The following is a 22,743-nucleotide window of genomic DNA, read 5'->3' as shown; positions in this document are numbered from 1 at the left end:
CCTTATAAATGTTTCTCACGTAGCACCCAAGAAACATTTCACTGCAACATGGAGACGTATGTATGAAACTACTTGTAATTATTTTTTTCAGCGTCAATGAAGAATAATCATCACTTAATATTTTATAAACTAGGTAATTTTAAAACGTTCGCCATGGTTTTTTTATATAGTTTGTGTTCAGTTCGTTTCTTACTCTTCGGAATTCTGTATTTCGCTTGCCAGTACTTATTATAGTTTACAAAATATTATATATTTTTAATCCATGTTTTACTGTACCATAAGTGAGAAAGACATAAATTAGACGTGTCAGACAATAATATTTATATAATACAATGCTTTCTTTCATTTATAAAGTCTTTCTCCTCTTTCACACACGATCGGTTACAGGAAAAAAAAAGATCACTGATATTTCTGGTCTAAAATTTACCTACGACGCGAAACTTAATTTATTCTCCTTCAGCACAACCTATTATATTCAGAAATTCCAAATAAACATAATTAGAATTGAAAAACATCTAATATGATTGCAATAACATTGCCTGAAAGAATTAGTTGCTGTTTTTTATTGACAATAATACTTTTGTAATAAGAATAGACGATCCCAAATGCTAAATTAGAATGGTGTTGATGATTCTTGTGGACAACTTCCCGGACAGTCCTCAGGAAGAACACAATTCGAACATCTGTCTCTTACGTATCCTCTTCTGCAGAAGCATCCATATCCGCACCTTTTATTGCAGGGCAGAGGAGCACTCTTATAATTATCGCAGGTCAAAGGACATGTTGTACCACACTCATAAATTTCGTTCGGATTCTTGCATGCTAGAAAGAAAAGAGAAATATGACTATATTTTTGATTCTGGAAAGAACAAAAGAAAGTGAAATACATTAAAGTTTTCACTACATTTTTATATATTCTTCGGAATTATCCCGAAAGAAGAATTAAAATAAATTTAATGAAGAAAATGAATAATCATTTATAAATTTAGTAAGTTGCTAGTCAACATCGATTTTGCTTTCTTGGACAAAAAAACCTCTAGGCTATTCCAGAAACTCTCTTCTTATAGACTAAGCATAGAACTTTTCTAAACAACTTGAGATCTCTCATTAATCTGCTCATGGTCTCACACCAACATAAGAATATAGTCTTCCAATTAAGATTTTCCATGAATATTCAGAATTAAATGAGGTTCAAACACAATACATCCCAGTGTCGGTGAATGAGCCACCATGTATTCGGTCAATCAAGCCAGGTAGGCATAAATAAAGAATAGGTAATTTAAAGCGTTGTCTACAGTTTAATGCATTATATAAGAAATATCAATGTTAATAATGCCGACTTCTGTCGACTACGCGAAAACACTGTACACATTCAGATTAGTATTCAAAAAAGTTTGCTGAAATTTTAATTTTTTTAACCAGCTAGGTAAGATTATACAAATGTGGTCAGTTAAATAACATTAAAACTGAACAGTAATATCCGGACTAATAATATCGTAAATGCTGAAATAAAATAACCATCGTCACTGCATAGATAACAAAGCATAATACTAATCCTTGTAGAACTGAAGAACAAAAGGAACATTGACTTTCATTGACCTAAGTAGTAGGGGTGGCACTTCTGACCAGATCAAGATCAAGATAAGATAAGGAATCGTGACGCGAATGTTTGTTGTTATTGAGTTTGGAATTTCGCTGGGCCCCCCTTCTGTTAGAAATATCACGTGGTGTGATGGGTGATATTTAGAGATAAGAATCGTGACGTTATGTCTTTGTGCGGTATTTTGGTTTGGCTATGGAATTGTGGGCTATGTTTTGAGATAAGATATCTTTGAATTTTCCCAGGGTGGCACACATCCGTCATTGTCGTCTATGGGAATTCTTAGAGTATGTCGTGATGGCGGGTGTAATTAGATTTTTCTGAATAATTAATTATATACTAGTGTCACTCAAACATACGTTTTTTTTTATTATTTTATTTATATAGATGTTTGTACTAATTTTCCAATACATTTGGGGTATTTGTTTCCTGTTAAAGGGTGGGAATTCTTAGAGTAAGTCGTGATGGCGGCAGTCTTTCGAGCTTTTCTGTATAATTAATTATATACTGATGTCACTCAAACACACATACTTTTTTTTTCCATACCTCATCTGTATTTTCTTCTATATACATATTCTAATCAAGTTCATATTTTATTCATAATTCATCGGGATATTTTGATTTGTCTAAAAGTAAGATCTTAAAGTTCAATAAATAAATAAATAAATAAACAAATCGTGTGTGTTTTCACGGTTATTTCAAAAGTGTTCTTACTTAAACATACATAACACATCAAAGACACTGTTTGTTCTTTTAAGTTTACATATTTATTTCACAGATATTATTTACATTGCCATATGCAAGAAATAGGAATTAAATTTACATATATCACCAATGCAAATGGTGTTTTTCTTGGCGTAACATTTCTTTGATGAGGCAAGTTTGATTGCCTGATTTTGATACTGCTTCCCAGATGATTATGGCAACTTCAGCTGTCACTAATATTACCAGTACTGCTATAAAAGCAAGTATCTGGCACTTTTGCGATAGTTCTTGATTTTCACCTGCAAAGAAAAAAAAATCATTGATAGTAATGGAAAAGTTAGCAGATTACTATAATCCTAATACAGTAGTTGGTTTTGGAAGTATCAAAGCTTTACAGAAACATACAAATTTGTCACATGAAACCGTGAAAAGTTGGTTAGCAACACAACCTACTTATGTGAGACATAAACCCATTAGAAGAAAGTTTAAACGCAATCAAATCAAAGTCCCGACACTTTTACATACTTTTCAATGTGATTTGGCAGATATGTCATCCCTTGCAAAAGAGAATGGGGGTGTGTGTTTCCTTCTTGTATGCATTGATTGTTTTTCCCGATTTGCGTGGGTTCGAACACTGAAGAAGAAATCAGCAGACGATGTTGTTAAGGCTTTCGAGTCTATTTTTAGAGAGGAAATGCCATGTTACATAAACACTGATCAAGGAAAAGAGTTTTGCAACAAGAAAGTTCGTGCATTGTTTAAGAACCATAATATTCACTTCTACACAACCAGGAGTGAAATGAAAGCACCTATTGCAGAAAGATTTATCAGAACATTGAAAACAAAGATCTACAAATGGATGACGTATACTAAAAGTAAAAGTTATACGAAAGTTTTGCCGACCCTTGTACATACTTATAACCTAACACCACACCGCACTATCGGTATGGCTCCTTCCCAAGTTAACCTTCACAATGAGGATCGTGTTTGGAAATATTTGTACGGAACCCAAGAGGAGGCTAGCAAACCAAAATTTCAAGTAGGTGATAGTGTAGTTTTAAGTGATGATACCCACAAATTTAGAAAAGGGTATTGGGGTAACTGGACACGAGAATTGTTCACTATTGCTCAGGTTATTAATAGAAACCCTGTAGTATATAGAGTTCGCAGTCGGGACGGAGAGATAGTGGAGGGAACTTTCTACGAAGCTCAACTGCAAAAGGCTAATATACCCAATGAACTTCCGGAAGACGTGTATCTAATCGAACAAGTACTTAAGCAGCGCAAACAGAAAGGAAAGCTTCAGTATTTTGTTAAGTGGCTCGGTTATCCCTCATCGTATAATTCTTGGGTTCGTAGCGAAGATGTTTTACTTAACCCTCCCCAGTAATGCCAGTATGAAAATGTTTCCTACAAACACGCAAACGAAATTTCAAGTGGAATTACCACACGAGATCAGACTTAAAGGTAAATGGGAAGTTGCTCTTGCCGAAATTCATCTTCCGGGAGAATTTAATAACATTGATTCCGGTTATGATGAGTTTCATATGATACGTGCAATTGGGGGAGGTGTCAACAATATCGAGAACAACAACATCGCAGGAAATAAAGTTTTCGAAAAGTCTAAAGAAGGATTTTACAAAGTGTACAAGATTCCCCAAGGCAGTTACAATTCACCCTCTGAACTTCTTCAAGCAATGTTTGATGTGAGTTCTGTGATTACTGGAAAAAAGAATCCAAATAACACTATTTCTCTGACAGTCCCAAAAGATTACAACCTTTTCTTTCCCAAGGAGGCTGCAGGTTTGGGGCTTCTACTGGGTTTTAATCAGATTGGTGTTAAACTGAAAGGTACAATCACAGGGAAATATCCAGTTGATATAAAGAGGGGTGTAGCCGCATATTTTGTTTATTCTGATTTAATCCAAGAACAGATAGTTGGTGATACATGTGCACCATTGTTACGAGTTGTTCAGTGCAGCACTAAGTGTTCCTTCGTTTTTGCTCAACCTGATTATTATCCGTTACGAAAACAAACATTTCAGTCAATTAGCATTGAAATTCGTTCTGACAGCGGCGAATTGTTCCACTATCGTGGTGGCAAGACAATAGTTAAATTACAGTTCCGACAAGTGAAGGATGACTGATTATCTCAGATATTACACATTGCAGGCAGGTGGGGCTCAAATGTTTACGGGCCCCCCAATACAGCGTGGGTACGGATTAGGTAGCATTTTCAGAAGTGCCTTCTCCTTTCTAAGTCCACTTTTAAAACCTGCATCTCAATTTGTCGGTCGTCAAGCCTTAAAAGCCGGTCAGCATATGATAGGAGATGTCTTGGAAGGGGTACCTGTACGTCGAGCCTTTATAAACAGAGCATCAGAAGCTGGGAAAACCATTGCTGAAAAGGCTCAGCAATGGTTTTCCCAGAAGAAAAAAACGAATACTAAAAAACGCAAGCGAGATGACATCTTTTGCTGAGGATATGATGTCAGAGTTAGATCTTTTTTCCCACCCTAGTGTCAACATGTGTGTGGAAAGAAGTTCTTATGTTACCTACCAACCAATATCCAGTACTGACAGTGGAGGTCCTGTGGAATTTTGCATACCAGGTACATCTGAAGAATACTTGGATTTGGGAAACTCATACCTACGTGTTCGTGTGCGCATCACCGACAATGATAATAAACCTATCGAAGATTCTTCAGTTGGTGTTGTGAATAATTTTTTCCATTCCCTGTTCAGTCAAATTGACGTTTTTCTCCAAGATAAACTAGTGAATGTGGCATCAGACACGTATCCTTATAGGGCTTATATTGAAAACCTACTAAATTATGACAGAGATGCTAAAAACAGTCAACTCACAAATGAACTATTTGTTAAAGATGATGTGGCTAATGTTAGTGATATGTTTACCAAAAGTGAATGTGGGATGCGTAGACGACAAGCTCGAATTAACCAATCAAAAAGTGTCGAGATGCTTGGGCGAATACACGCTGACATCATGCATCAAGACCGGTACTTGATCAATAACGTTACTGTTCGTGTTCGTATGGTTCGCAGTTCTCCCGAATTTTGTTTACTGACTGCAAATGCTGATTCTAAGGCTAAAGTGCAAATTGAAGAGGCTACACTTTTTGTCCGCAAAGTCAAAATAAATTCAAAGATTCAACTGGCTCACCTGTCTGTGTTAGACAAGTCAAACATGATATACCCCATCAATCGTGTGCAAGTGTCTTATTTTTCAATTCCCAAGGGTATGTCAGATGCCACACGAGACAATCTGTATCTAGGTGAAATACCATCTAGATTAATTATTGGACTGGTCGCTAGTGATGGATTTAATGGCACTTTCAACAGAAATCCATTTAATTTTCATCATTTCAATCTGAATTTTCTTGTAGTGACCGCTGACGGTATTCAGTATCCCTCACAACCTTTGACTCCGAACTTCAAAGAAAGGCATTACAGCAGATGTTACATGTCACTGTTCACATCACTAGGTAAATGGAACAGAGACTGTGGTAATGACATTTCTTATGAAGAATACGTAAAGGGAAACGTTCTCTATGGATTTGACTTATCGCCAGATCAAAATGCCGTTGCCCCCCATGTCAGCCTGTTAAGAAGAGGAAGTGTGCGACTCGAGGTTAAATTTGCTCAACCTCTTCCTGAAAACATCACAGTGGTTCTTTATGCAGAATTTGAGTGTACGTTATCCGTAACAAAGGATCGTTCTGTGTTACTGGACTATGAACACTGAACAATTAGTAAGCATACTAGAGTTAGAACCCACGACGAGAAAAGTGGGTTTAGGAGTTTGTGCTAGTGATGAATTGCCACTATATCCGATCAGAAAACAACAGTCGATGTTCGTCGTGAACACAGATCCGACCTGGTTGCCAGGACAACATTGGCAAGCTATCTATATTCAAGACAAACACGGTGATTTTTTCGATAGCTTCGGTCGTCCACCCGAAAACGATATTGTTAACTTTCTGAATATTAATACTAATAAATGGTATTATAATTCTGTAATTGTACAAGCTAAGGAATCAGTCGCTTGTGGTTTGCATTGTGTGTATTTTTTAATATTGAGATGTCGTGGTCTTTCTATGCAAAATATTATTAACAAAGGTTATTCTAAGGATTTATGGTTAAATGATATTGTAGTAACTAATGCTGTTACAGATCATTTACTGAAAATAAAAAATAATTAAAAAAAAAAATTGTTTTTCACTTACCATTTTTTCCAAACCAGTTTCTTATTCCCACGCAGCTTTCGGGGAGATAGAGAGATGAATTTGGTACTCCTTCTTCGAGCTCTCTTGCGGGGAGGGATTGGAGTGGAAGCATTTTCTTCACTGGGAGTGGCTGATGTTGATGGTTGATGGGAATGGTTCTGGGTATTTGGTTTGTTCAGTAAAGGTTCTGGACGTGGTATTCTATGTTCCTGTTGCTCTCCTTCTGTGAGAGCCAATTGGTTTTTCAACCCCTAAATACTTTTGCAGAACATTTAAATATGCTTTTACTTTTTCATCTGCATGTTTATTTCTTATTTTTAAAATAGCACTCATTTCATCATCAAGTGCATACAATTCACGCTCCTCTGGTGATTGGAGAAGCGTAAATTTTTTAAACATATTCATTTTCTAATAAGTGAAGTCAATAAAGGAACAATGATACTGCCTAATAATGGGAACAGTGCTCCTCCGTGCTGTAAAACCAATTTTCTTCTGGTTATGAAGGGAAGCGATTTGTTACTTAGTGCTCTTATAATTTTTTTTTCCTTCGTAGGCGTGACTTTTGCTTGTTTTTTAGTGGAATATTTCCACATAATACATTTTTGCAAATTTCACAGAGTGTGGTGATTTGGCTGGAGGTGCAATGTTTTAAAGCATCATTTGCTTGTTTGGGAGAGGAATGAGATAAGTACTTGATGAGATATTCATAACGTTTGAGTCTATCAGCCATTCAGGGATAAATACTGTATTGGGTTCTTCTCCTGGCAAAATCCGTGACCTCAAGCGTAAAATATCAGGGGTTTCCTGTCTAAAGTCTAAAACTAAATATGAGTGGGGTTCCCGTGTTGCATCTTTATAAATCTGAACTAACACGTTCGTTTGTCCTGGAAATACTTGGGAAGCTAAATGAGAAAACTGCAAAGAGTCTCGGGGATTTTTAAAAGCAATAACATAATGACTATTGAGAGAAATTGTACGAAAATGTGTACCTTTACAGAATAAATTTTGTGTCAGTAGAATGACACTAAGGTTACGGTGATGTGAACCTTTTATGAATACATCAGCTATTTCCGTGCTCTCCTTAGCCTGGTGAACCAAATCATCGATTATGAGTAAATTTCTCACATTAGAATCAAATTCAGGTAACTTCAAACCATTTACGAACTCTATATTGGTAAATTTTTTAAATTTATCTTGATTTTCACTGTAACAGTAAACGATTCGTTCCGGTGGTGGTTTGATTAGTTGATTACAATGTTCTATGAGAGACAACACAAATGTTGTTTTTCCTGACTGAGTAGCTCCCGAAATTATACATGTAAATGGATGTATGAACATATTGAAAATGATAATATAATAAGTCTGTGATTGTTTTTATATAATTAGAGATCATGTAAAAACAAGTAGATACTTGTTTTAATATCAAAAAAAATCTCCTTGTCAACATTTTTTTACTTTTTTTATCACAGTCACCATGTAATCATGCCAAGACGAATTTTCTTTTTTAATTCTAAGAAAAAAAAAAGCTATTGTGGAATAATAGTAACAATAACATCGATGTTAAAAATGTACAAGAGAAGGGCGACACTGCAAATCATCGTGTTGGGAAACAACCATGGATTTTTACCAACCAGGTAGAATGTTGTTTAGTTTTCTGTCCCATAGATGGCATCTTTTGCTTATGGGGTATATGAGTGTAAGGAATTATCCTTTAAAATACCCATAGGGAAAAGTGCATGTGTCTGTTGACACTATGCGCTTCGCAAAAGTGTATCCAAATCTTTTTGTTACTGAGGTCGTTTTGAGTTGACAGCTCCATTTGTCTCTGTGGACAGAAAATGGTACAGGAATTTGGATATTTTGTGGCTCACCCCTTACTGCTGCAATCATAGATTCCAGATTAATCTCAGTGGCCGTGCGAGAATTTAAAGTAATGCCTTTGCATTTGGTCACGATCTTACCCCTCCGCGTTCTGTAGGAATAAGATTTGGGGCCTGTGGTAACAAACTCAACAATAAAGTCACCGTCGAGTTCGTCACCTAGCTCCCCAAATGGACGGTGAGTAATCGCCCGGTTTTTCAATGAAAATCACAGAATCAGTATCTGTGTATAAAAGCCGTCTTTGCAAAGGTTCCATGACCTCGTATAACTTTAGTCTACCGTAGGCAGCTACAAATGAGGAGATGACAGCATTCCCTTTCCTATTTTCAGGCTCAGTGCCTTCAACAGGCGAGTAGGCAACCATCATCTGCTCTTCTGAAACTAACCTGGCATCTTGGATAACTTTACTGTTATCTAAAAAAAGTTCTACGAGGTCTTCATAAAAGAAAATCACCTGGGTCTGAGTTCTTAACATTCTCATGCCAAGCCTTCCCCATAGAGAATTCAAACAAAGCTTAGCAAGTGAACATTTACCAGGGTTTTTACTAATGTGCTCACTATTTAACATAACACCTTCCCTTAGCAAAAACTCGTCCAGATAAGCCTGTCGGTTTTGACCTTCAGGCCATCCAGATGCTTCCTGTTTCAGCTTCAGAAAGGTATCAATATAGTGAGCAAAGAAGTTTTCTTCCCCTTCAAATTTTTGAGAAAAATGCCACACCTCGTAAAATTCAATAACTTTATAACCGCGAGAACGTGCTAAATCTAACTCTGGACTGCACCAATAACCTGTAAATGATCGGTCCGTATGAGAGAATAATGGGGCCATTTCGGAAGCACACTTTCCACACAGGGGGTAGATTAATTTTTCGTTAACTGTGATGGACAAAACCGGTAAAAAGAGATCTGTAGGTGCTTCCACTTTTGCATGGCAAATACCAAAGTATACCCCAGGAGAATAGTCGAAATTATCGATAATAACTTCGGGATGCCCCATAGGAAATACCTGGTATTTCATTACCCATGGATAAAGGCTATTGAAGTCCAAATAGCGAATAACTTCCCCTTCTGACTGAATTTTGTGATACATTTTGTAGCAGTCGGTTCTGCCACCATGTAGAGCACTACGAGGTAATATGGGATCTGGAATATTAAGAGCAGCAATAAAGGTTTTCAAGGCTGTGTTTTCAGAAATTTCTGCATTAAACTGACATTCCCAAATTGAGATAACGTCGAATCCTTGGCTATGAAAGTAGTTTTCGCGATCCTTCGTTTGCTCAAAAAGGGAAATCATGTCAGTATTTCTGTATGGTTGGAATGTACTTGGTCTATAACAAAATTGACAACCATGGAAGAAGAAGCCGTAATATTCAAAAATTAAGCTTCCACATTTCCCATCGACAAAATAAGGTCCGATGCGGACTTCTCCCCCCCCCCCACAGAACGTGCATGTTGTATGGTTATGTTGTTCTGTTGTTCTTGCCATTTGAGCCAAGCCAAAGCCTTTTGACTTTGCACGTTTGCCCCTATGTAACCCCGAGCAGGAAGTATGGCCAATGTGTTAGGTTTCAAAAAGTTTTGGAGAAATACTCTCAAACATACTCCTGCAATTGTAATGTCATGGAGAAAGGGATCAATCTGGGTGAGCTGTATGAAGAGAGTGCGAAAAGTGTTGCAACTGTCTCGCAAAACACGCACGTCATCTTTCGTATAAGCTAAAAGTTCCGCTTTCAGACAGTATTCAGTATCTAGCCGATTTTCGTACCAAGTCTCGAACTCTGTACGAGTTTCTTTATTCATAAATTCCGGCTGGAAATATGATTTTTCGGGGATGACTCCACGATAATCCAGAGAATCGGATGTGTGAAACTTATGAGGAAAGAAACCCTTACGAACTTCTGGGAGATCGAACATGGCTGGGAGTTTCCTAAGAGCGACACTAATGTAGGAAAAACTGTCAAGAAATATGATGTTTAAAGGGTCATAATAGATAGCAAGTATCTTCGATCCGTCAAACACTACACGGGGTTGGAAATTTTTTGAAAAAAGATATTCCAAAATAAAATACCCGTCAAAACCACGAAAATTGTGTGCAATTACACGAATATTTTCGTATTTTGGTTTGACAGTCCGAAGGATTTTACCATCTCGATCTCTTTTCATAATATTCTTGACAGAAAACAGCTCGTCTAGGAATTGACCCACACAGTTTTCACCCCAAAACTCGCGTTTGTGACTACCAAAATCAGCTATACATAATACTGGTACATGACGATGATTTTTAGCTATAGTTTCTGTGTCAAAAAAAACCATAGAAACTTGTTTATTTGAGACCTCAGATTTTTGCACAAAGCATTTCTGTTTTGGGTGAACTGATTTGCAGTAGTTGCAGAAATTTTCTGGTGGACAGACGTGACTTTTATCTGTAGAGAAAGTAGTCAAACACTGTCCGCAACGATGGCTTTTTGAACAAATATTATTTTGTATGTGCAAATTCAGACATTCGTTGCCGTAGAAAAACCTGTTGCATAATTTACACAAAAGAAGGTCCCGCACACTATGACTGGCGTTTGTGCGACAGCGGATGCATATATTTTTGCATCTATGCATTTGCAATTTCATAGAAGTGCTGTATGTGTGAAAGCAACTGGGGCAATAATAGCTATTCCCAAACAGAGCATGCACACTACGCACTAAATCATAATGAGAGTTGTGGTATAAAAGACAGATCTGTTTATTTGCATTTGGTCCCCGAAACACCACAGAAAAATCAGCATCTGCCGAAAAAATTACGATTTGGTATTACGGAGTCAAATGCTTTTGAAAGAGATCTGCTTCTGGAATACCGCAAGAAATGAGCGGAATCCCTGCAATTTTGTGCAGAGTTAAAGCCCTCTTTGTTTGTAACTTTTTTCTATCTAAACGCACTTGTCTGTATGTTGCAACATCATCAGTGTGTGAAGAAACACCCAGAACAAGTGCTCGGGCCATGCAAAGATTGTCTTTGTTGTTAATTTCCACAATAGCTTTTTTTATTTTCACAAATTCATCCAGGCTAAGCAGCGTTCTTCTTTTAACATTGCTTCTTCCACCACCATTGTTACTGATATTGATAAGTACGACATCGATCACAAGATCATTTGCCAAAAGAAACTCACGTTTCGATTGGGAGACAGCATAAAAAGCATCAACTATCCTATGGATAGTTAATTCAGAAAGCAACATAAATGGTAAGTTTATGTTGCTTTCTAAACTGGATGCACTAACACCCAACCGAACGTGAGAAAAAGTTCCAGAACCCGATAAACGCTGAATGATCTCATTAAGCATATCTCGAAAAATATCAAAAAAACACTCTGGTGAAAAGAGTTCCAGATCACGAAATCGAACTTGATACTCTAATTGTCGAGTTTGATACTTGATAGATTTACGTGATCGGGCCACCGAAACAGTATAAAAGTCCCTGTAGAGTGAGGGTTCGATAGTAGTAGACGTAGAGAGTTTAGTTTCACATCCAGTAACTGAATGTGAATCATATAAATTTTGGGGAGGGTCGCGACTTCCTCCAGCCACACCAGCGATTGTTATATTAGAATTAATACCACGTCCTGTGATTTCTTCATTTTCTCCAGTCAAATCTACCTCTACAATGGTGGGTTGATGATTGGATATATTCCCATTACCATCAATAAACCGAATAACAGATGATCGCTATTAAAAAAAAAAATAATAAAAATTACTTTCTAGATTTCAGAAATATCGTTTAGAAATAAAAACTCAAGGTGATTTTAGCAATTTCAATACTACATAAGAGTTTCACTAACACACTTTTACTAAACATCAACCCTCAAAAAATTTTCCCCAAAAAAATCCTAATAACCAAAAAATAAATTAAATGTTACTCATTATAATTTATTAGCAATTTCGACACTATGCGATGGTTTCACTAATACAATATTACTAAATAACTACACTCAATATCTTTTCCCAATCAAAAAAAAAAAAAATATATATATATATATATGACTTATGAGATTTCACTTAACACAAAACAGAATGAATATCATGAACATGCTTTTTATTTTCCATTGCAAAAACCACCTTATAACTTTATAGACAAAATCGCTAATGTAGTCACTAAAATTCATATGACATTGCTATAAAATGAGAAAATTAACTTACCTTTTCTCCAGGAAAACTCATTTTGAAACTATAATAATCTTCTGAATGCATACAACTGCTACAAATACTACTAGAAAGTAACTACTAGAAACTCAAATTGGAACCAAAGAGCGACCCTTTAGTCTATTTATAAAAAAATTAGAACCAATGGAAAACCAAAAATCACATCATGTGACAATGAATAACTTAGTTCTCATCGATCACACAAGGTCAAATTACGAACCTTTGCTACCCATCAGAAAGTTGACTAATACACATCCCTGAGAAAAATTTTACCTTTGAAGTAACCGCTAAGAAAAGAACGATGACCGACTGATCGGAAATGAGTCACTCAGTTATCTACAAAAAAAAGGTTAATGAAAATTAACAGTGTGGGAAAATAATTCACAAATAAATTCTACTTACAGAAATAGGTTAAGAGCACAAGGAATCGAAGGTAAAATTAATAGTTATATTGGTAATTTCCCAACGGTAAACAAGAGTTCAAAACCAAACACACGATTTCTCACCTATCCCTAACAGGATATGTTCAGTTTCAGACTGAACATATCCTGTTAGGGATAGGTACAAAGAGATGGCAGCATTTTTTTTCGGGTCTCTTCAACGGTGGCTACCTATAATTAGTGATAGACATGGGCAAGCTATCTCGTATTGGCTACCAGTGGAGATTGAACTCCCCACTCAGTCTCCAAAAGGGTTTAAAAGCCTCGGCTACTCCTTATAAGGGAACAAAAGGTGTTAGCATATTATTATTATTATAAATTTAAAGGATTTTGCTAAAAATAGTGTTTTTAATCTGTTGAAGTTCATTTCAATAATATAACTGCAGTGATGTTAAATGGAGTGATCTCCTTCGTTTCAACTCTTCGTTTCCATAGTTGGTTATTTACTATACTATTGTTCCACATACACACAATAATTGAAGGAATGAAGATCTTCACCACTATTCCGTTTCAAACCAACCACTGTCCTTCACATGATTCACAAAAAGCGCGCTTTTCACAAAAAAAGTTTGAATTTTATAAGTGGTCGAGAAAAGTAATTACAACTCACATTCAGCTTATCTGTGACTCATCAAAACGGTAAACAAATCAAAATCTGACTTTGAAACGGGCAAAAATTTAGTAAACCTGCCATATGCACAAACGGAAGTTGAGCCGCCTGGTCTCACCAAAGGCAACTTCTGTACATTCTTGATTCTGTCTCTTTTTCCACCTAGGACGATCATTATGGATAGCTTCCTCTTTGCAGAATTTTTCCTAATTCAGAGTATCACCTACAAGAGCTTTCTGCTTTTTTTTTTTACATGGGATCTTTTTCATCTTATATGAATAGAATTTTTTGTCACACACAACTTTTTGATTATGACAGTACACTGCATTACTGTTTTTCATTTTGCAACGTAGGCTGTTGCTTCAGCATACCAGGTTTCAAGATCTTCAATAATCATTAACTGAAACATTGAAATCCTTGCCATTCTCCAGTGGAGTAAGGTTAACTTACAGTAAAATTCATTGCTATCAAATTACAATCGCCTTATTTCTAACAAGAAAATGCTTGGTTCACTTTTTCTTATCTTTGATAATATTTAAATCTCAGAAAATACAAATTTCTCTTCGACTTACTTTTGTGGCCTCTACAAACACATCTCATTCATAGTTTCCTCAGTTTCCAAAAACTTCGGATTCTTTTTCTGCTCAAGATCATTCTTAACTACTTTGAAATATCCATGTCATCTTCGGGATAATGAACTATAAACCCCTCCCAAAATACATTACAATATCCTGAAAAGAGCAATCTCGTTAATAGTAAACTCTTCCTTTAAAACTGTTATCAATAACATATTGAGCAGTTTCTGTCGTCATTAATGCTTGTTAGTTTCAAACTTACCGAACCTACCCTTGATCATCCTTCTGTTTCATTTTATCTGCTCTTTGTTCAGTTGAACACACGCACACACACATAGAAGGAATGAAAGTATTTAGGGAGACGTAGTTTCTCATGAAACTACCTTCAGATCTTTAGGAAACATTTCAGCAGTATTCTTCTTCCTTGTGAACAAGTAAAATTCAGAGATTTAAAACATTTGATAGGTTATGAACCCGCATAACGTTGCAAAACCTATACTATAAGAGTGGCATGTGTGAGAAGGGGAGTTAGCGAGATAAAAATAATCCATTAATTTTTCTTCTACAGTTGTCGTCATAAGTCTTAGGGGAAACTGATATCGAGAATGCTGTTTCGAAGCACAGGGAAGATGAAATGAAAAAAGGCGATAAAGTTGGTTTAATAGTTTTGAAGTTGAACACCTGCTGGTCAATATCGTACATAAATGTTGACCAGCATGTGTTAGATCGTTTCAGCCTGGAATTCTCCCCTTAAAAAAAGTTAAATTTTCTGTTATAATATAATTTGAAGAGTCTTGATTTTATGTAAATATTTAAATTATTGATTAATATTAAAATATAATTAATAAAATTATTTATATTAAAGTGAAAAGTGAACTAAAGTGAAGATTGAGCTAAACAATTAGAAATGTTATTTTTGATTGTGTAGCTCAACAAGATAGAAGCTTCGGAAATGCGCAGAGAGGAATTGCAGTTAGTACCTATCCATAGATCTATTCATATTAGAGCAATGCTATTTGTTTTCTTTAGATATTCATGGATACACAACCATGATCGGCCGATTAGCCGATCACTTCCTGCCTAAAATGCGTGAAGGGATTTTTGTTTACGAATTTTACCTTTGTTGAAAACTTAATAATAATAACACAGTTCAGATTCAAATGTTGAACAGTTTCATATTAAACATTAGAAACGTTTTTTATTAAGGCAAAACAGTCGGCTTACATAAAAAAAAAAAAAACAAGCATGAAGTATTCGAATAAAGTTACATACCTTTCCGTGCCCAACAACAAGTGATGAGAACAGCGAGAGGAATGATGCAAATGAACACAGACTTCATTTTAATGCTGATTATTCACTGTAATGAAATATTGAATTGCGATATATCAATTTGCATTGAAATATCGTGAAAAAATAAAATATTTCGTGAAGCATCTCACGATGTTTTATTCTATATACCTTTATTCTATACACACGGCAGTATTAATATCTAACAGCGAAAATTATTCGATAAACCGCAACATCTAATTTCCACCTTCTCAGGCAAATCAGTTGTTAGAAATAATCTTTCTTACTATTTGCATTATATCTAAATTGAATAACCTGTGTTTAATACAAAAGAAAAGATCAAAATACAACCGTCTCCCGTTTTTAGATAGTGTTAAGAAATAGGAGGGGGGGGGGGCTGAAAAGTTCTGATACACATCGAAAACAAAAATAATATTAAAGCAACTGTTATTACCACAAGAAAGAACATATCTTAAAACGCTTTAACCCTTATGTTTCATCAAGTTGTGATAATTTGTTCTTTTCTTTTAGGATATATAAGAAGACATGTTAGACATATGAGTTCCTTTATGGTGATTATCACAACTGTCCAGCGATGTTATGTGTACATTTAAAAGATATAAGATGATGCATAAGCCAGTATTACGTAAACATATTATAATTAATTCTGCAAATATCAATTTACCGGCATCATCGGTAAATTCATAGAAAGCATGCTGGCACACGACACTCGCATCTTGTTGATTCACCATATGATATCATCGTTCACTACATTTCGAGATGAAAAATACCTCAGGAAGTAAACACGGCTGCTCTGTGTGTGTGTGTGTGTGTGTGTGTGTGTGTGTGTGTGTGTGTGTGTGTGTGTGTGTGTGTGTGTGTGTGTGCGTGCGTGAGAGAATCTTCTCGATTCGCATCCTAACGAATTCTATTAAGATGTAAATTGAATTTCTTATCTAGAAGACGCCTCATCCCATTACATATGAAGTTGAATGATGTTTATATGTTTGTGCTTAATTCAGGCATCCGAGTTGTGATGCGAAATCCCATACGGGATTGCGAATGTTTTTCGTCGAAAAAGTTATATAAAAGTTATGTGTGACTTAAATATAAAGAGCCAACAGGCTTAATTTCGGCGATATAAACATTAATTAAATTAAGGGGATATTAGATCCCACATTGTTTTAAAACCGAATAAAAAGATTGGAATCGGAGAGTTTCATGCCGAATATAGTATAATAAACTATAAAAGTATCGGCGAATACTAGCGTGAGCTAAATGCAAGTAGTCCTAGAACGTAGTGCAAACACGGGCAACTCGTTGCAAACTACTCGTTATGTATGATCCCAGTTGTGAGAAGAATACCCTGCACACTTTCCTGTCTTCCGCGTCCTGAGGTACATGTCAATATTCATTGATAAGTTCTCTAACGAGCACTTAACCTATCCATTATCGAATCTCGTTTCCCTCGATCAGGAAGAAATACGCCTCCCTCCTGCTCTCGGGGAATACGCTTTAGCAGTTGAATCCTATCCGTCATCAAGCAATTAGAATCGCAAATAGAGCATTCCAGAAACACCTGATATTAGTCTTTCTGTAGAAGCACATGTTCCGCCACACGTTTTGATGATAAGAGCTAACCTTGCAATATGCAACCGAATTAAAAACCCTGCCTAACTATGTCACGGAAGCACACAATTTTTGCCCACAAGCTATATCATTTGCCGATCCCCACACTAAATACGGGCATATTATGAGAAAATAATTATATTCCAGTGACGATGATCATCGCTGGAGAGAATGACAACGAATTTTACCAGACTAAGCGTGAAAGTAAACTTTGTCAGCTGAGTCTGCGCACAATTCATGGAGATGTCATTTCTCTACTGCTAGGCACTCGTCGCATCATTTTACAGTAGTATGATTATGTGTGAATTTTGTTCATCCTCATGGATATCTCATTGCACATTTAATCGATTACTCTTATTATTTTAGCAAATTGCCTGGGGATTATTACATTGACGCACATATTATCAAACTCTCATAGAAATATAACGTTTATAAATTTTGAACCAAGTTTCTGGAGTACTTAACCCTGAACCCACCACTAGTATTATTAATGTGCACTAGAGTGCAACCTTTCGTCAAGACGATTTACATTAAGAGGGAATACAAATGTTACACTATATATCTGAAACCGTACCTTTAGAATTCAGGGGGGGATTTTTTCGCGGTACTAACAGTGTCTTATTTTAACTGGTGAGGAATTATGTTCTAATTTTTCTTTCGAATTTCCTCATAACATAAGCAAATGAATGACTGTTTCTGGAGCACGAAATAACTTCATGACCGGCCAAACAGTAACAACATATTGGTAATTTTTATTTCATTTTATATTACAGTCATGTTTTCATTTATATTGTGTGAACAAGAATGTGTAATATTTCTGGTACAAATAAAGTTCAAACTTAAGGTGATTACATTAAAGTGCTATAAATTATGTTAAAAACAGAATAAACAGTGTTGCAAAGTACGTTTAATTTTATTGATAAATTAAACTCAGTAAGAAAGAATGCTCAATAATAGTATTGAATCATTAACAAACGTTAGCATAATGTTCATGATTCTGTGCAATTTCCGGGGCATTTCTCTGGACAAACGCAGTTCCAACATCTATCCCTAATGAATCCTGGCTGGCAGAAACATCCATATTTGCATTGCATTGTGCAGATCCCAATCCCACCTGTAACAGTATAATTATCGCAAGTGAAAGGACAGACTGTACCACAAGTAAAATATTCGTGAGGATTCTTACACTCTGCAAAGAAAGGAAAAATAAAGCTTTACGTTTTTTCCTAAAAAACACTGAAGTTCAGAAAAGCTTTTTTCTATAAAGACATAAGTATTGATATAAATCATATACAACATATAAGTGATGAATATCAACATAACATTTTTATATGGTAATATACAACATATAAGTGATAATAAGAAGATTCTCCATATAATCATGAAGAGCGAAGGAGGAAAAAAAAATTAAAACACGTTTTCTTAATTCAGATTTGGCAAACACCTTACTGGATGTTTACAGTTCTTAAACAAGCTGACATGCTGTAGATGAAATGATATAAGGCGACCGATCTTCCCAGCGTATGGAACTGCTAAACAGTGTAAACTGAAAAAGAAATAGGATACAACAAAAAACAGCCTTGTTTAACTGTCTTGTATAACAAAGATCTGATGGCGAAGTGTCACAGATGGAAACTTTCACTTTATTGTTTGTGTGTGTGATTTTGTTTAATGCAATGGCTGGTTGGCTGGGCAGATATGCTACATTACTAGGAATTTATTATAGAACAAAGTGGATTCCTGTTGCCTTACTTGCCCAATAGTATTCTATGTATGCAGATCTGTGTTCAGGGGGAGAGTTGGTCTTCTTTGAGGGAAGAAAAGGTTTCTCGAGATTTTTTGTCCCTCAAATATATTATCTGTGTTATTTTTGTGTTATTGCCTACTATTAGCTCCCTTCTCTTTCCTCTATATTTGTTATTCCTCTTTAATATCAGTCCTAAAGATTAATAAACTGCAGACAAAATCATGCTTCCATTTCTTAAGCACCTAGCACAAGCATATCCCTTCATAGCCTACTCAGCCTTGTAATAGTTTTAGTATTCTTTTATGTCAAGATATCATTTTTCATCTGCACAACTCCTAAAGCTATGTAAACCGCAGATTCGCTTAATTTTAAAAGTTTATTTTAAAAAATTGGATTGGCCCGATCCTAAATAGTAACTATTTTGAAAAGAGCAACCAGTATAACCTTCACTGAGCTGGAGCAGCGCCAATACGAACGTTTGAGTGATCGTGACAGCATTCCGAGATCGAGGTACTTTACTTAACAATGCAAAAACACAATCAGTTGTTGATAAACATCCATGTTGGTCTCAGTTTAAAACTTACCGAAAAACAAATTAGTTTTCCTATCTCTTTCCATTATCAGCAGCAGTTTCTTTGGAACATCTGCTGATGGAAACCAGTTTTCAGTTTTCAGCAGCCTAAAAAAACTATATCAGCAGATTGCTTCTTAAGGTTTTGAAACATACTGTGTGAGGACTGATATCAGAATTATTAAACCAATCAAAATTAAACTAATTAAGAAAAAGGAATTATTTTGTGTTTTAAGTAAAGGAACACATCGTTTCGAATAATTAAACTTTGATCTAATCTTTCTCCACGTTGTAATATGGTACCTGTTTTACTATCCAAACTTCTATAAGTGTTGAATTCTGATCTTAGTAAATTAAGCTTGAGTTATTTGTTATTCCTTCGTAATGTCTTTCTTTTATAAAATAGTGACTGTCAGGTGGTACGTGTGAAACGATGACTATTTGGTTATACTTAGTTCAACATAACCAAAAGAATCAAACTAGTATAAGTAAATATAGGATAGTTCTGGATTTCTTTATATCGGGACAGTGGAATTTGTTATCTTTAAATATTCTGGGAGATGTGTTTTGAAAACGTTTTGCTGTTATTGCTGAAGTTTACGAGTTATATTGGGTTATGTTTTTCATTCTAGCAGTTATTTTCATTGATACTTCAGTATTTACAAATGGCTGTTGTGAGATTCATCTCTTCTCCACTAGTTGTGGTAGTGTTGGAGGTGGGTGGTAGATGGCGTTGATGGAGATGATTCGTAGTAAAGGTTCGATGTAGTGGTTGAGACAGTTATAGGTGTCCTAAAGCGATGAGTCGTCGGACTCCTTGGAGGTATCAGGAATAATAATAATAAAATCTCTTTGACATAATCTGCTTCTGTCTTGCTTAAGAAAAAGTTTGGAATTTTATTTTATTGTGTTAATTGCATAATTGAGTGAAATAGATATTCGAGACAAATGTGTAAAAGAATACGATTTCCTAACTTAAGGGGATAAAAATCCCTTATTGTTTTTCAACCAGTAAGCGAAACTAAGATCGAAAACTACGATCTGAACGTTTCATGACGACGAACTGTCGGCGGATCCAAGCGTAAGTGACCACTTGGTAGTGCCACACGAATGCAACTCGTTGCAAAGGTGAAGCAAGTTCCCTCACTATTTTTGATATTTTCTCATAATGTAAAAACACACAGCTCCTAGGAGATGTAGTACTGCTTTACATTATGAGGAGAGGTCACCACCCAGACCGGTTTCAACCTTTTTTGTGGTCTCATCAGTGAGTATCTAGACCTAGAATATCAGAGTTTAAGTGAAAAGAACTTGCATACTTTCGCTATACGAATGCCAGAAAGGTGTGTCACTATATTATATTATAACATATTATAACTAAGATGCAAAGCCAAACGGCTATTTTTTTCTGGCGAGGTTGATAAGTTAAGGGGGATAAAAATCCCTTATTGTTTTTCAGCCAGTAAGCGAAACTAAGATCGAAAACTACGATCTGAACGTTTCATGCCGACGAACTGTCGGCGGATCCAAGCGTAAGTGACCACTTGGTAGTGCCACACCAAGGCAACTCACTGATGAGACCTCAAAAAAGGTTGAAACCGGTCTGGGTGGTGACCTCTCCTCATAATGTAAAGCAGTACTACATCTCCTAGGAGCTGTGTGTTTTCACATTATGAGAAAATATCAAGAATAGTGAGGGAACTTGCTCCACCTTTGCAACGAGTTGCCTTGGTGTGGCACTATCAAGTGGTCACTTACGCTTGGATCCGCCGACAGTTCGTCGGCATGAAACGTTCAGATCGTAGTTTTCGATCTTAGTTTCGCTTACTGGCTGAAAAACAATAAGGGATTTTTATCCCCTTAACTTATCAACCTCTCCAGAAAACTAGCTGTTTGGCTTTCATCTTAGTTATAATACGATTTCCTCTTTGGAATCTTATGTATTGGTGGTGCTGACGAACTGAATTTTTTAAGTACTGTAGTATGCACTCGGAAAATTAAATTTCTTACCCACAAATTTCAAGCAAGAAGCAACGTTACTATTTGTATTCTCATAGACATTTATCTATTCTATTCCCTTCTGCCATACGGCTGGTTGGGGGTAGCTATATGCTACCATACTAGGGAGATGATTATGAACAAGGTGGTTTCCTTTGCGTTCCTTGCCGTACTATATCCTATGGCAGTATCCTGTGTATTAAAGGGGTCGGTTTGCCTGCTTGTGGAATGAAAAACTCCAGATAAAGCCTTGCTGTCCACGCCGAAGACCAGCTAACTTGGCTATGGCTGAGGAAGATCCTTAAGTTCCTCACGTCGTCGACGGTAATCGAACTTAGCACACTCCTTCCCCACGCATATGGTTGCAAAGCGCACAGCCACTAGGCTGACCGCACGGACCTCATAGACATACTATTAGATATTTTAAAACTTCTAAGCAATTGTGTATTTAAAAAAACTGGAATCCAGAAAAGTTGATCGTTATCTGAAAATGCAGTTTTTGTTTCCATTTTTTGCTTTTGTAGATATCTGACCTTGAAAGATAATGCAGTTTAGAATGCTTAACGTTTAGCTTATATGTCTATATCAGAGAGCAAAATGTTATTAATGTAATATTACTTACTGTTTGTCGCCAAGCAAGACGTGAAAAGAATAGCAACAACAGCCACGTAGGTAGAAACGAACTTCATTTTAATGCTGACGATTTTCTACAATAAAAGTTTTCAACTATTAAAAAAAATCATTTTAGACTTGCATTTAGAAATTGTGAATATAGCTACAAGATATAAACAACAAATCACTAACAGCTTATTTTCTAGCAAAATAAGTTATTAAACAAAATGGTCTACAATATGAGATAACAGAAGAACTTACTTCGAACGACGCGTTATCAAAAAAGGAATAATGGTATTTACTGAACAAACAATCTATTTTTACAACTTACTGCAATGACAAGCACGAGCATGCGTATTTGTGTAATGTTGAAATAATATGACTCATCTAGTACAAGTGTGTTATTATTATTATTTGACACCTGCAGGGAGTTCAAAGACTCATCGAGGGAGAGTGTGCCAACAGCATCGAACGATTGGTCCCCTTCCATTGAATGAATTAACATTCATCCGCAAATAAGCTGATTCATAATAGAATTGTTACCCAATTTAGTTTCAATGAAGACTCACATTACTGGTTCCATAGTAAAATCTAAATGCACATAAAGAATACCAGTTTGAATCATGTACAAACTTTTCGATCCCAATGATCATTACCTG

General features: G+C 35.9%; 2 protein-coding genes across 2 annotated transcripts; both read right to left on the bottom strand.

Annotated features, from left to right (window-relative positions):
- Positions 1-425: 425 nt before the first annotated feature.
- LOC150102685 (venom peptide SjAPI-2-like) lies at positions 426-15,591 on the bottom strand. The gene is made up of 2 exons (XM_090399763.1): positions 15,513-15,591; positions 426-822 (listed from the first exon to the last, which is right to left on the bottom strand). The coding sequence occupies exons 1-2, from the start codon at positions 15,577-15,579 to the stop codon at positions 614-616; spliced, it is 276 nt and encodes a 91-aa protein (XP_090255889.1). The 5' UTR covers positions 15,580-15,591; the 3' UTR covers positions 426-613.
- A 2,296-nt stretch (positions 15,592-17,887) lies between these two features.
- LOC150102684 (chymotrypsin inhibitor-like) lies at positions 17,888-22,363 on the bottom strand. The gene is made up of 3 exons (XM_090399721.1): positions 22,346-22,363; positions 22,095-22,179; positions 17,888-18,345 (listed from the first exon to the last, which is right to left on the bottom strand). Exons 2-3 carry the CDS (start codon positions 22,159-22,161, stop codon positions 18,146-18,148), a joined length of 267 nt encoding a protein of 88 aa, XP_090255847.1. The 5' UTR covers positions 22,162-22,179; positions 22,346-22,363; the 3' UTR covers positions 17,888-18,145.
- Between the last annotated feature and the right edge of the window lie 380 nt (positions 22,364-22,743).

The sequence above is a fragment of the Typopeltis vanoorti genome, chromosome 10 (genome assembly GCF_054136105.1).
Source record: "Typopeltis vanoorti isolate ZY-2024b chromosome 10, IOZ_Tvanoo_1.0, whole genome shotgun sequence".
Taxonomy (NCBI): domain Eukaryota; kingdom Metazoa; phylum Arthropoda; class Arachnida; order Uropygi; family Thelyphonidae; genus Typopeltis; species Typopeltis vanoorti.
This window is presented reverse-complemented; position numbering and strand designations above follow the sequence as displayed.

Bases quoted from the DNA above. Each gene is read 5' to 3' on its own strand.
- LOC150102685 (XM_090399763.1), bottom strand. From the start codon at position 15,579: ATGAAGTCTGTGTTCATTTGCATCATTCCTCTCGCTGTTCTCATCACT. The intron at 823-15,512 runs GTATGTAACTTT...TTTTCTTTCTAG, and splicing joins TTGTTGTTGGGCACGGAAAG to CATGCAAGAATCCGAACGAA.
- LOC150102684 (XM_090399721.1), bottom strand. From the start codon at position 22,161: ATGAAGTTCGTTTCTACCTACGTGGCTGTTGTTGCTATTCTTTTCACG. The intron at 18,346-22,094 runs GTAAGTAATATT...CTTTCTTTGCAG, and splicing joins GTCTTGCTTGGCGACAAACA to AGTGTAAGAATCCTCACGAA.